General features: G+C 43.7%; 2 protein-coding genes across 7 annotated transcripts in view; one reads left to right on the top strand and one right to left on the bottom strand.

The window, feature by feature from the left end:
- Positions 1–2,000: 2,000 nt before the first annotated feature.
- SNN (stannin) lies at positions 2,001–11,455 on the top strand. 4 transcript variants are annotated; one of them, XM_048052245.2, is made up of 3 exons: positions 2,015–2,157; positions 3,061–3,129; positions 8,618–11,455. In XM_048052245.2, exon 3 carries the CDS (start codon positions 8,688–8,690, stop codon positions 8,949–8,951), a length of 264 nt encoding a protein of 87 aa, XP_047908202.1. In that variant the 5' UTR covers positions 2,015–2,157; positions 3,061–3,129; positions 8,618–8,687; the 3' UTR covers positions 8,952–11,455. The 4 variants fall into 4 exon arrangements, with proteins under 4 accessions (XP_047908200.1, XP_047908202.1, XP_047908203.1 ...); XM_048052246.2 differs by having other exon boundaries at positions 8,621–11,455; XM_048052243.2 differs by lacking the exon at positions 3,061–3,129 and having other exon boundaries at positions 2,001–2,157.
- TXNDC11 (thioredoxin domain containing 11) overlaps positions 11,053–14,828 on the bottom strand; it is a 36,407-nt gene continuing 32,631 nt past the window's right edge. For all 3 annotated transcript variants that reach the window (XM_048052241.2, XM_048052240.2, XM_066977971.1), the window contains one exon: positions 11,053–12,109. In XM_048052241.2, coding sequence (XP_047908198.2) covers positions 11,485–12,109 — 625 coding nt within the window. In that variant the 3' untranslated portion in view covers positions 11,053–11,484. The remainder of the gene's footprint in view (positions 12,110–14,828) is intronic.

Consider the following 14,828-nt stretch of genomic DNA (forward strand, 5'->3'; position numbering starts at 1 on the left):
ATAAATAAATATTCTCTGTGGAATAATCTGTTTTCCTGATATATTTTCTTGGCTGCAAAGATGATTACTGAACAGATTTTGCAGCAAAGAGTGCCACAAAACAAAAGAAAATTGAACAGATATAGATCCAGGAAAGCATGTCTGTTGTCTTTCCAAGTGGGAACGGAGGAAGCAAGAGTTTTATTTTACTAGCTACCATTTCAGAAGTAACACAACAAATGCCCTTAATTAAAGGAACAACTATTGGCAGTAACCATTCAAAATCCATAGTTAATGGAAAGACACAGAAAGCTCCAAAGCGTGGTACACTTCAGTGGCCACATGAACTGTCTGAAAAGCTGCTGAAAGACAGGGAGAGCTTGAGGTGAATTTGCAACAATGGAAATTATCACTCTAACAAAACAAATCACAGTCAAAACTTAATCTGATCATGAACTTCTCTGACAGTGGTATAGTTAGTCCCTGAAGAGAAACCAAAGAACCTCTATAATTAGTAAAGCTTAAAATCAACATTGCTGGAAACTATGCTAGGGGTCGGAGTAGCTCCAGCAGAGACTGGGATGACTGTGATAATGACTACAGCTGACCCCAAAATACTTCTGCACATAATTCCCTGTGAAGTTAATTACACATGTAATGTCAAGTGCTGTGATATAAAAGCATCAGAGCAGGAGGGTACACTTTAAATGATGCTGTGAAATTCAGAAAATTGTTAAATATGTCTGCATAAGATTTAAAAAGCCTTGAGCATTAACTGGAGACAGGTAAAGGCGGCAAAGCAAGAGAAGGTTTTAAGCAGTTGTGAAGGATTAGCAGCCCTGTACTTTCTCCACAGCAGACTGTGAACTTCCCATGCTCTCAGCCTGTGCTTGTCAAGCAGCCAGTTTGCAAAGATAAGAAACCAATGTGAACCAACCTGCTTTGTTCTCTGTGCAATGTGCCAAGTATGGGTTACAAAATTGCTATTAAAAGTTTCTCAAAGACAAAAAGTTTCTAAATTATGCTAAAAGAGATTGCTGGACTTCTCTTAAGGCTGCACTATGAGTGGATGACTTTTACCAGTCAGCTCTCGTAATTGCATTCATGTTCTTTGTACAAAAGTGCATGACCTTCTCACTGAAGTGCATCAGGACACTAATCCATTACAGCCAGCCTGCGTTCTTGGTTATGTAAAACAGGCATATGCAGACATTCAAACACTTAAATGTGATTTAAACATCGTTTTAAATTACTGGCCCCACTGGCTACCTCTGCATCAGCTCACCGCCACAAAGATGAGTTCCTGTCATGTCCAGCATTGCTGTGCCAGGGCCGCAGCTCCTAACGGTGCATGGAGCCTGGTGTTGGTGCTCAGTCTTTGGCTTTTTAAAAAGATTTTGAACCTTTAAAGATGTGTTTAGGGGCCCTTTATCATCTCTTGATTGGCAGCTGATGCACAAACACAACAGAACCCGATGCTGTTACAACCATTAAAAGGAAACCTTATTTAAAGTTTATGTGAATTGTCACAGGCCCACGGCGCATTACCATGAGGCACTCCTACACCCTATAAAGTTGTGCACGATAGGGGCCAGCAGCCCTATATTGTACAATAGGTGTTCACAGGAGAGCACGGTAACTTCTGCACCCAAATTCCTGTCAAGGCCTTCACCCTTACAGCTCTTTTTGCCACATAGCTCTCTCGAGCAATCCGGGACGGGCTCTGCCAGCACTCACCCCAGGCCTGAGCCCAGTAACAACCAGGGGGAGGCTGCAGAGAGCCAGAACCGGCCAAATCCCCAGCGCATCCCCGCAGCTGCCTGAGGGCAGGGGGCACCTCCTCCCTCAGCGCCCCTCGCCTCAGCCGCCTTCTTCTTCTTCTTCCTCCTTCTCCTCCTCCTTCTCCTCCTCGGGCACCACCAGCCCTACCCGGACGGCTCTGTAAGGGGCGGCGGGGCCGCCGCTGCTGCTGGGGAGGAGAAACGAGAGGAGGAGAAGAGAGGAGAGGAGCAGAGGGAAGGGCCGGGCCCCGACCCTGCCCGCCGAGGCGCCCATTGGCCGCGGCGCGGCGCCGCTCGGCCCCGCTATAAGGCGGCGCGGGCGGGGAAGCGGCCGTCGCGCCCGAGGTGGCGTCGGTGGGAGCGCCGTAGGCTGCGGCGGGGCCGGATCGGAGCGAAGGTGAGGGGCTGGTGGCTGGGGGCTCGGTCTCGACACAAAGCGGGCGGGCGAGGCCGGGCGGCGCCGCCGCTGAGGGAAGGGCTCCGTGTGTGTGTGTGTGTGTGTGGGTGGGGGGCGCCGCGGTCCCCCAGGGCCGCTCTTTGTGTGTGAGAGGAGACCGGGGGGGGCGGCCGCGCCGAGCCCCCGGCTCCGGGACGCTTTGGCTGCGCGCTGCCGTGGGCCGGAGCTGCGGGGCCGGGCCCCGGAGCCGCCGGCAGGGCCGGCTGTGCTCTCCGCGGCCCCCTGCGCTGCCTGCCGTGGGGAGGATGCGGCCCGTGGGTGGGCGTCAGGGGTGGGAGCGCCCGGTGCCGTCCTCACCTCGGGTAGGGGAGCGGGGGGTGTCCCCTCCGTCTGGCCGGGCTGCCAGGAGCGGGGACATCCCTCTGGGAAAGGAGCCCAAGGGATCTGGGACGTGCAGGGAGCTGTGCAGCTCCTCCCTCCAGGGGGATGAAGGCGGCCAGGCCAGGCGCAGGGCAGCCTCACCTTCGCTTTTCCCGTGAGCTGAGATGGAAACCCGGAGTGCAGGACTAAGAGCCCGAGCTATTGAGCTACTTGGTGCTGGTACGTGACAGGGTTTGGTGTTACTTGCAGTCTGTGAGCAGAGTATAATCGAGCAAAACTGCTTGGTTATCAGTAATAAACAGGAATAAGCTAGCTGCTGTTGGACGAAGCCATTAAAATACATATATCCTGAACACTCATTCAATTGTGTAAGTTAAAAAGGGGTTTCATCAGCAAACTTAATGTTGCCACTTCAGCAAGTTTTGTAATATATTGGGAATTATGCTATGAGACAGGGTATACATAGCACTTTATTTCTGATAACCACCTGTCAGAAGCGACCCTGTTATCTTGTCTGAACAGGCCCATCATCAGAGCTGTGCGTGGCTGTGACTGACAAACAAGTCCGGAGTGTGACAGAAGCTTTGCCAGGCAAGTGCCTTGGAAGCAGGCGTGATCTTAACAGTAGAAACCTGCTGCTAGTTCTCCATAAACTGGATCTCTTGCCTGACAGGCTGTTACAGCATAAAGCCATTCCCCTTGCCATGCTGCTGAGAGCATCTGCGTGCTTTTGAAATTGTGTGGCTGCATCCAGGAAACTCACTGGCCTGCTCTGCCCTCTCTTCACCTTGCTGTCTCGTGTAAAATACTAACTGCAGTGTAGTTTAACTTGGTGTAAAAGCTCTGAAAGTGATTCTTGATTAAGTGTAAGGTACTGTTACACCTCATGTGGAGACTTAACTGCTGTTCCAGGCAGTGATGCTAGGTCTAGTGTTTCTAACTGTTGCTTGACTGCTAAGTTGTTGGAAAACTGTCCTGGACAGTAAAGCCTGTCCATAATGAATTCGCTACAGAAAAGCCTTTTTTAAGGCTTCCCTGCTCTTTTGTTCCTCATCACAAGTGGAACAAGGGTTGTGGCAGGAGACTTGTACTGAAGGTTTCCACTGAACAGCTCCTTGCTTTTAAAACAGCCTCCAGCCAAGCCTCGCTTTGTGCAGTGCAATTTGGCTTTATCAGAAAGAGAGGGTATTAAACTAGAGTTGATTGAGAATAACAGTGGTCCCACAGTTTCTCTGGCAGTAGTAAAGGCTGACTGCTTCCGTACTGTGAAGGCCTCCAGCTTTCTGAGGCTGCGTAATGTGAGTGCTGGGCGCACTTGTGTGCCAACGCCAGAATTATGTTTCAGATCTCCCCTGAGGCTTTTTCCCTCCTTGTTCCACTGAAAACGAGGATGCTCTTGTGATGAGCATGCAGCATTCCTTAAAAGTAATCTTACTTGTACATACAAGAGGAAGCATTTTTCAGTTAGTAGCATCTAGTGCAAGCTGCTGTTACTTTCCTGCAAAGATTTTAACATGGAGGCTTTTTAACTACGCAGTAGTTATTATGTATCTATTTCTAAGCTAAAGTCATGGTGGTAGTTTTAGTCTCATATCTTTTCTCCTACCTCATTTAACTTGAATTATTCTTTGTGGTATTTTGCCTGAAGTATCTTTTTAAAAACGCTTAACAATTGCACCTTAAACTTTGTTGCTTGAGGATTTTGAGTGTTCTGTTTGGGTGAACTCCACTAGATTGCCTTTTGAAGCCTCTTCCTATAGCTTTGGCTGTTACCATAGCAGTATTTCTCTTCATGTGCATGCCTGCTGGTATTAACCACAGCTAACTTAGCAGCAGCAGAATGCTTGTAATCATGAAAAACTTTGTTTAGAAACTACTGCCAGCCTCATAGAATCTATCCTCCAGCAGCCTTCTGCAATTTAAATTGGTTTTCTGTTTGTCCTTTACTTCCAGCTTTTGGATTGGATAATAAAACTTCACAAATGGAGTTGTGAGTGGAAGCTGGCATTAGCTGCAAAAAAAAAAAAAAGCTGTTACTTCTAGAAAAATGGCTTATACCTGATGTTTTCACTGCTTGACTGCTGTAGGAACTGAGATAGGCTATTTGCAGTTCCCACCAGGGAATCTGACCAATCTTGCTAATGAGTAAATGTGCTTAGATGTGTCCTTTGATGGCAAGTAGGACGGGAAGGGATGGATGTAGCTCTAGAAGTGCCACCAAATACATACAGATGTTGCTAGCAATTCCTTTGAAGATCAGGAATTTACAGCTTTTAATATCTTACAGTAAAAGTGGTGGATGATGTCAGTGCTGCTCCTGGTATACTTATAGGCCTCTTTAGCTCAGGTATGCTTTGAGAAGTGAGTCTTAAAGCTCATTGTAATCTGCTTTAGGATCAGTTTAAGGGGATCAACAGAATGCAGTATTTCTCCAGGTGAGAAGTGGACTCTGAAGACAGCTTAATCTTGATTTCAGTCAATTGCTGGTGGCGAGCTGTGAGTTCTTGAGTTCTGCATCTTGAAAACAACCCAACCCAAAGGTCTCCCTGGTGGTTCTTACCAGTGTGGTTGCAGTGTGCACATGTACCACGCTGAGGGCAGAATTAAGGCTGCAGGAGAGCTCTAGCTCTAGGCACTGACCTAAAGCGAGAACAATTTCAGCATGAATTAACAACATTAGCCAGTGCCAGAGCACTGCCTTTGTTTGAAACAGAATTATCAGAAGCTGATAAAATAATACTGCTGCCATCCCAGTTACTACCATGCACCATTAACGAGCTGTTTGTGCTGTTATAAAGCTGTACAGTTGCTTAATATCTGACACACAGGGTGCTGGCTCCAGGCTTCCTGAGTGGAAAGGAGAGGATATGCCTGCAGAAAGAACGACTGCTATGCTTTCTCACTAAGAAGTGGGAGTTGAAGTGCTTTGAGAAAATGACCTTGAATTTTATCTGGTTGTCCTTTTGCTAGAGGGTGAATGTCCATGCAGTCATCTTTCTGAAGACATCTAGGCTTGTTTTCTCCTGTAGCTCTTAGTATTAACTATAGTATGGTGCAAAGACATCAGGAGCTTTCTGAATAGAAGCTAGAAAGGGTTCTTGATGCAACCTGATAATCCTGACAGCATGAACGTGAGATCGGACTTACTTCTGTGCCTAGAAAATGAAACTTGCTGGGTAGTACATCTGGAGGAAGTTGTGCCCTTCTTTGTTCCAGAGTTTAAGAATTCAGGCACTCTGAGTCTCTTTGATCAAATATAAAAGCAGTCTCAACTTAAAAAAAAATAATAATAAAAAAGACCTGTCCATCTGGTCAAGATCTTTGAGGGGCCTGTAAGTTTTCATGTACACTCAAGATTGGACTGTAGATTGTTTAATAAGGGTAAATCAGTGTAATGCATCCTGTAGGTCCTAGTTCTCCGTCTCCAACACCTTCTATGTTGCCACATCAAAACAAAATCACTTGACACACAGGAGAGCCTAAGCCAGTTAGAATTAACTTTCTAGTGTGAACAGAGTGAGCGTTCACTTACAACATCCTGCCTCAGAGACGAGTCCTGCAAGTTTGTTCTGTCTGTCTGCTACTGTTAACATCTGGGTTGTCTTGTCTGGTTAGGTGGTGATACTAAATACAAATGATCAACCCCATGCTAGGTGCAACGAAGGATGTTTGTTAGGCTCCTCCTTCTAGTCTAAGGGTCTGAGTTAGGGACAGGGCTTCTCTACAAGAAACGATAATCTCCCAGTTTTAAAACCTGTCCTTCTGTTTAAGATTCCATGTGAATTTATTCAAGGAGCTGTCATGACTAAGCAGAGTTGACTTGTTAGAGCAGGGGATAACAAAACAAAGCTGTCATACCTGCAGTAATCAGCATGTTCTTTCTGGCCAGCTCTGCACCTTGAAGCTCCCTACTTATGCTCCTGGCTGTCAGCTGCTGTAGCACCTCACTTGCTGGAAGCAGCAGCTGTGCAGGAGTTGCCAGCACCTGTGTGTGGGCCTGCAAGGTCCTTCCCAGTGCCTGCTGAGGAACAGGACAGCTGGAGAGGACTGATCTGAAACAGCAAGGCTTGTCCAGAAGGTGGAAGTAGGGGTTAAACTGCCTCACAACCTCAAGCAGTAACAGTGCTATGAAGCAATAGCTGTGGTGTTAAACAGACATGTCCAAGAATAGAAAGATTTTTTTTTTTAACCCAAGAACACCAATAAATGCTTACCTCTCAGAACTCCTCTGAGCTGCTACTGCGTGTACTTGGTTCAGAAGAACCTTCCTGGGCAGTAGGCCTTGTGGGCCAGCTGTGCTCCTGGGGATCCCAAAAGAAACGGGAATAGCAAGAGCCCAGTGTATAACCTGGTAAGGGAGAGAGAGCCTCGTCACAAGACAGAGGTCTTCCCTGTTACAGAAGAGCTCAGGTTCCTACTTGAGGGAGACTCAAGCGCAGTTTCACAAACTACTATGCCCACGTCTTCATCCATGGTGAACTGGGACCACTGCAGTTTGCAGCTGTGTCACAGAGGGGGATGGAGAAATGTCTTAGTCTGCATAGGTGTGGGTTGTCTGTTATCTGGACCTAACATCTAGCTCTTGGACTTCTTAGTGTTAAAAGCTATTTTCTAGGTACCAGTAACTGTTTACTTCTGATGTAAAGGTATGTGCCACACCAAACAGTGCTCAGTATGCTGTCGCTGCTGCTAGCAGCCCTGTGAGCTGTGGGACAGGGCTTCATGTGCCTGCGTGAGAAGCAGACTAAATCATTTGTGCTGATACTGTGCTGGTGTGGCTAGATCAAATGGTGCTGCAGTTCAGACATGCCCTGAGGAAAACAAACTCATGAAAGCCACCCTGACTCACCCCCAGCTGTTCTCCTGGTGTTGATTAAGCACAGTTTATAGCATTGCAAAACCAAGATGATCATGACAAAAATTATGTACCTTGTCTGGCTGCAGTGGGCATAGTTCTGCTGCTGCTGGTATGTGGTATGGTTGGGTGTGGGTGGTGCTTTTTTAATTGGGGAAAATTGGGTCTGCTGGACTTGCTGCTTTCTGTCAGGTATGCTACAGGCTACTGGCTGCAGTAGTTTACAGGGCTGGAAACACAACCAGTGTGTGCAAGTTAGTTCTAAGTCACTGGGCCCTAATAATGCTCATACTGGATTTCTCTTCTGTGGATGAAATGGCTGTGTGGTGGCGTGCGTGGGTCTGCCATTCCATGAGAGGTTAGGGGATAAACCATCTCTGGCTTAAGTGCTGTTGGTGAAGGTGTGATGTAATTGCCTTGACTCTGTTGTGGTGAGAATCCAAGGCACTGCCCACAGCCTGTGGGTTCTGACCTAAGGCTGGGTGAGACTGACCTGTGAGGGGGCTTGCATGAAGGAGCCGACGCTGCAGCTGGGTGCAGCAGGGATGGTGAGGAAGAGTCTGTTCAGCATTTGTATGGGTATGTGGCCCTCAGCAGACTGGCACTTATTGCGGCCAGAAGAAACTAGTTAATCCAACACCAGTCAGTGCCTGCACATCAGATGAATGCAGGCACTGCTGTTCTGCACTTGATCTAGTATTTGTATTAAATAGTCTCAAATCTCTTCATGCTAAACTGCATAGCTTCCATTACTGGCAAAAAATATATATAATTTGCTATGTAAATCTAGGTATATCCTTGATACGAGCTGTGAGTTTGCTGAACTCTGCCAAGTGACTTCAATGTTTGCAAAAACTTGGTTAACTTGAGTTATGATTAAAACTTGATATGGACTGTTCTGCCTCAGAACCACCTGATCCTAAGATGCCTCAGTATCTTTTCTCATCTCCTCTTAGAAAAAAATTCTTACTCATGGGCATCCTGAAAGCAGGTCAAGTTGAACCCAAGTTTAGCTCTTGTTTGCTTCAGGTCAGTGTAGACATTTGCATATTCAAAGGCAAGTTGTAAAGAAACGTCTTAAAATAAGTGTATGTGCAGGAGAAGCTTGAGGCACTGAATGCAGGAGGGTCATGTGCCATCACAGAGAAGACACCAACCATAAATGTAATATTGCTGAATATGATGAAGCTGAACAAGTGCATTATCTATTTTTTTTTTCCACAGCAGGAATTTGAAGATACAGTGAGGACAGCAGAATCTTCCTCAAGAAGTCTGACAATCCAAAATACTGACCATGTCTATTATGGATCACAGTCCCACCACGGGAGTGGTGACTGTCATTGTTATTTTGATTGCTATCGCAGCTCTCGGTGCCTTGATACTGGGCTGTTGGTGTTACTTGCGTCTACAGAGGATCAGCCAGTCTGAAGATGAGGAAAGCATCGTGGGTGAAGGAGAAACCAAAGAGCCCTTTCTTCTTGTGCAGTATTCTGCTAAAGGACCTTGCGTAGAGAGAAAAGCGAAGCTAACACCAAATGGCACAGAAGTACATAGCTAACTTGGAGCAATGCCTGTACATGGTCTGTGCTTATGTGTGTAACCAGCAGAAGAATCTCTATACTGTGAAGAACTTAGTCATGTGCACACTACTCATCAGAAAACACCCTGATGAGGCTTAAATAAGCTTTCATTGCAACTGCATGCACTGTGAAGTTGCTCTTTGCGTCAATTGTGTATCCTACTTCTTCTGTGACAGGAGCTGACTCACCTGGCCTAAAGTCCATTGCCGGCAATGGACACCCTGAATATCTTTGAGTGAAGAGACTGATAGCGTCTTTTTGTTACTTGAATGTTTAGCTGAGCCTATTTTGATGGAGCTACTACTGTAATGTGAACTACTTTACAACTGTGAACTGTAAATAGGCTGCCAGAAGCTTTTTGCTTTGTGCTCCACAGCACATGAGAATAGTGTGGTGCAATTGTATGTAACACAAGAGGACTCCTGACCTATAACTGTAGGTGGAATCCAGACCTTCAAAACCAGATCTGCAGTTAAAACTTGCTTCTGCTATTAACTTCTGAGTACACAGCCATAGAACCAGAACTCCAGCAGTTCACCAGACTGGTACAGAATACGTTGAAAAGAAGGTAGAATACCTCTTTTGAAAAGCAGGTATACCTGACAGTAACATGTTGAGGGAAGAAACACAGGAGCTACAAGAAAGGAAATGGTTTCCTTCAGTTGCAGCTAGGCATAGGCTAAGCTTTTGGCTGCTAGAACTGAGCTCTCCAACCATGTAGCTACTGCAAGGAAACTGCCATTTTGATGGAACTGGGAACTGATGATGGATACTGAACCCTCAGGGATGGTCCAGAAGGTTTCCAGGAGTTTGAAGTGGCAGTAGAGCAGGGTTTTCTCTTCAGTCTGCATGCTGAAACTGCAGAAGCGGTTACTTATTAAAACTTACTTATAAATGTAACTCACCTGACTTTTTTTCCTAGAAGCCCTGTTTGTGTACTTAGCAATTCAGATATATGTAAACAAAACGTTAGGACTCTGTTGTGAAAAGGCTTTAGACTAAAAAGACACAAGTGATCAACTATAGAATTCAATTCACGTATCTTGTAGATAACTCTTGTGGCTTAGCTCTACTACTACAAGATAAAAGTATCAATCCTACACAAACTAATGTTGATACAGGGAAGCAGGACTGCTTTTCAGTTTGGGGGAGTCTTCATACTACTAGCTGGGAAGCACTTTCATGTAAGGATGGGATGTCTCTTTCACTTCCTGCTCTGTGGAGGAAACTGTGCTATGGAAACGGTAAAAAGATGTGTTAAATACTTGGAGAGAAGGGACAGCACTAAGCCACCAAGGCCAGCTTGCCTACTCTCAAACTGTTGGGTAGGCACACATGCTTTGAAGCCTGGTTTACTTAACTCTAGCCCCTAAACTCTCTGACTTTATACGTAGTTTCCTTGTGCCTAATCTGGGTTCTAAACACTTAATTGCCTAGGACAAAAAAAGTTTACTCTGAAGACCTGTTTCTGGAAATATGCTACAAATAATGAAATCCAAATTCCAGCTCCCTCGGAAGTCATGTTTGGTTCCTGCCCCTGTATGTATGGCATAACTCAGTTAACACGTGCCTTGCGAGCTTACTTGAGAATTGTGTAACTGGATATAAGACAACAATGGCCTACTCAGTAAGGTCATACCCCTTTCTTCTAGAATAAGATGTTGTCTTGCATTTTTAGTGCTGCATTTGGCTTCTAATTTCTTAATTGAAGGCTCAAATTTGAAGCAAAAACTAATACTGACAGTAGTGAAAAGCTCCTGGAATTACCGCTAGAATGGAATTACCACTAGAGTATACTATAGGCTATACTAGAGGGCAGTTCTGCCCTGGCACATGCTTAATATACTAGTGTCAGGAGACTTAACATGTATAGCCAGACCCATATACTTAAGACTGCTGTATTCTAGAAATCCTAAAAAGCAAGGAGAAAAAGGGTTAAATCAGTAAGATTTTTTTGTAGTTTTGTTTCACTAGATAACAGTTCACACAGTTCTGCTCTTGCAGGTTTCAAGACAGATGATTGGTGTACAAAAGTGATATAAAGTGCTGAAGTTCTTGAATAGAGTAGCTACAGCAAGATGACTTTGTCCATTCAAGTTTACTGATTACACAGATAAAGTATCTCCATTTTAATTCTGCAAACAATGCAGTGTAAAGGGCAATTTTCAGGAATTAAAGGAAAAGTATAAATCAATGGTCTAATTTTTTTCCTTCTAGCAGCTGCTAGAGAAAGCTGGTGAAAAATAACTGGTCCTTAGTCAGATGCTTTACACGGCTGCCCCTGAACATCAGCATCTTTATCAGATAGGTGTTTGCGAGTTAGTGCAATAGTAAAGTGCAGAAAGTTTTCCATACTAGTAGCTAATAAGTTGTTCAAGTATACAAAAATATTTCATTTGATTTTTCTTTTTCTAGATCATGTGGGGGAAGAAGTCTTTATTTACAATGAATTTCAATAAAATTTGCATAAATACCTACCCAATACTGTATCATCTTTCTTTGTGAAAGAAATCATTCTGTCCTGTTTTTACTACTGTGCTCTGTTTCTACAGTATTGATATTATCAACCCTTTTTTCCTCTGATGTGGCAGTAGCTGTTGAAACCAATACATTGTCGTCAGAAAGCTTTTGCTCTGGCTGAAGGGCTTCGTTACTTTCATCTTTGCTCTGTAGCTTTCCTTCCCTTGATGCTACCAGGATTCTTAGTAAAGTATTCTCCTTAAGGAAGTTTTCTGATGCATCAGCCAATTCTTGAAGCTTTTCAGCCATTTCTAGTAATTCTCGATTCTTCTGATCAAACGTGGCTTGTAACTGCTCGCTGTGGAGCTGCAGAGTCTTGTGCTGCTTTTCCAGTATGTGTTTTTGCTGCTGTAGTCGGTGTTCTTTTCTTCTTGCTTCAGAAAGCTGTGCCTCAAGGTGGTCATGGGCTTGATGCAGAGCACTGATTTCTGATCTTAACTTCTGAATTTCTTTCTCTAAGTGTGAGATGTGTCCCTGCTGTAAAACTGTTTCTTTATGTAAGCATTCTTTGGAACGGGGTGCTGATGAAGAAAGACTTGAGTAATGTAAAATAAATTTAAGAAGATTAGGAAGGTTAACTGAGAAGTCTTCTGGAAACTTCACACTTTGTTCCTTCCTAAAAAGGACACATTCATATTAAAACAGGTATGTAAACAATGATAGCTTTATTTAAATATCTGCTGTCCAATTCAAACTTAGTATCTTGGCTAATATAGCAATTAAGAGAAACGTAAACTTGTATAATGAAGGTATAGCACTAATATGAACCCTTTTATGTGCTGTAAGCATGTCTGCATTGGATTGATATTTGAGAGCAAGAATTCTACGAAACAGATTTTGCTCTTAATCCATATTTAAGATATTTATATCTTATCACCTTGAACTGCATATGGCATCATCACTCTGGGACATGGATGATCACAGTGACCTGATATTAATGAATGTTGAAGTTGAACAAAATATCTAAGTCTTCCAAATCCTATACACATTTTTGGAAGTTAAATCCATCAGTATAAAACTATCTGAAACAACCATTGTGAGCCTCCATGTTCTCCTGTAAGAAGTAGCTCAATATGTTCTACCACTAGAAGGGTACTGCAAGGAGCAGAGAAGTACAGTTTGCCTTTAAACAGTACATGGTCACTTTACTCAGAAAACAGGTGCTCTTGCTGTCAACAAACCATTCTACCTGTTCCTTACACTATATATATCTGTATACCAATGAGTTAACCAAGGAAGCAAATCAGCCAGGTATCTGGTTTGATTTTTGTTGTCTTTTTTGTGTGTGTGGCTCAGCACACTGATCCCAGCACATGAAGAGGCAGGTCCATCACTTCGTGTGACAGCATACACTGTTACTTTTAACCTGACAGGAGGCCAAGATGCTCATCAAATACCAAGTACCACCAAATTACTTCAAGCTACAAGCCACTAAAACAACAGACAAGCTCTGACTGTCAAATATTAAAGTGTTGGCTTTTTTTTGATCATATGCATCTTCTGAGTGAACTATACAAGTCATGCAAAAAAGATGTAGGGTAATTCCCCCCCCCCAAAAAAACATTTCAAAGCAAGAAAGTCAGATGCAAGTATAACACCTAATGTTTCAGTAAGTTTATCACTGCTGTTCCTGTACAACATGTACCAGGGACAACTCTTTTGTCCCTGTATGTGACATTTTTCTGAATTACTTGGAAAGCGTTGTGCACCTAGAAAGGGAGTTTTTCTGAGTTACCAACTATAGTAGCCTCAAAAATGCTTTCTGTGAAATCCAACTCATTAGTATATGGGATATAAACATGCTTGTTTATTGAGAACTACTTATTGTATGGAAGATAATTTAATAATTTTAATTAAAGAACTCGGGCCAGATAAGGCTTCTGTTCATCAAAATTAAGCTGTTTTTGGACGACTAAGCATTATGATTTTTCCTCCCCTGCATGCTTCTTGTGATCAACCAAGTTACTCTTGTAATTACCATCAGCAGTTTCTCAGCTGACAATCAGTTCACATTCAAATTTAATGATTCATGGCATCTTGGCAAAAAATAGTCTACGCTAAGACAAAATTGACTCATTATACCATGGTAATATTTTACTATGTCATCAGCCATTGTTTACTTATCACAAACACAATATGTATCAGAAAAGCTAAAAGACTATTTAAAATAAAAACCAAAACAAAATAGTAACAGCGTGTGGGGAAGAAAAAGTGAGCGGAACAGGTAATTATGCATTTGCCTTATGAGACAATTTTTGCAAAAGGAGCTGCTCTGAAAGCCTTAATATAAAGCTCCTTTGTATCCAAAATAACATATGACTACCCTAGTGCTACTGCTACTACATACACTATCAAGAAATAATTTTCTTCATTATCTAGATGCAGCAAAACAAAACACACTGGAAAGGAAAAGCAGGGAAGAAAACAATGACTGATGGTAAGGTACCTTTGTGAAAACAATTAGGAAACCAATTGGACCATTACAGAAACAATCTCACTAAAACTATGAAGTCAGCCCAGAGACAGGCTAGAAATGGTTTGTAAAATAGACCAGGACAAAATGAGTATCTGAAAAGAAACAGGAAATACTGGACTATGTTGTAACATGGGGAAGATGGTTAAGTACTAGAGGAAGCTTCACCTACCACAAACTGTTTTATTGCTCTAAAACCTGCTTTATCTATAATATGTAACATAACAGAAAGGTCTTTCCAGAATGACTTCATACCTGACACTTACACTGTCCCCAAGAACGCATGAGCAGTTCCTGAGCCAAAGTCAGAGCTCCTGAGATAACCCACACTGTTCTGTTACCCATAAATCCAAACCCAGCAGGCTGTAACTGACCCCAGCTGCTACATCTGCTCAGCACAGGGTTGCTCTGGGGAGACTTCAGAGAGACCAGCCCAACCATGGCATTGCCACCTGCTGAGATGCACAACACACCCCTCTTCTCTGCAGCAAAGCACTGCTGTGAATTCAGAGCCAGAGTAAATCATCATGGCACCTGGCACTTTGCTCTTCTGGGCGATGCACAGTTGTCATCACTGTAACTGATGTGCAAACTCGATCCTTGTTCAAAATTGGGAATGAAAGCCACATCACCCAGTCTCCAGGGAAGTAGAAGTGGTGGGGCTCATCAACTAGAACAGTGGTCTTAAATTCTACAACATCAATTTAGAATTGCAAAACTTCAGCCAGTTTGAGTAATTTTGCTTTAGGTAAACTGCACAGTATCAACTGTCTTAAGACACTAGCCAAGCCTGAGTATTAATGTGTTTAAAAAATAAAAACACAAACCCAAGGTGAATCAAGTCTAATACACAAGGCATATG

The sequence above is a fragment of the Anser cygnoides genome, chromosome 15 (assembly GCF_040182565.1).
Source record: "Anser cygnoides isolate HZ-2024a breed goose chromosome 15, Taihu_goose_T2T_genome, whole genome shotgun sequence".
Lineage (NCBI taxonomy): Eukaryota > Metazoa > Chordata > Aves > Anseriformes > Anatidae > Anser > Anser cygnoides.

Bases quoted from the DNA above. Each gene is read 5' to 3' on its own strand.
- SNN (XM_048052243.2), top strand. From the start codon at position 8,688: ATGTCTATTATGGATCACAGTCCCACCACGGGAGTGGTGACTGTCATT.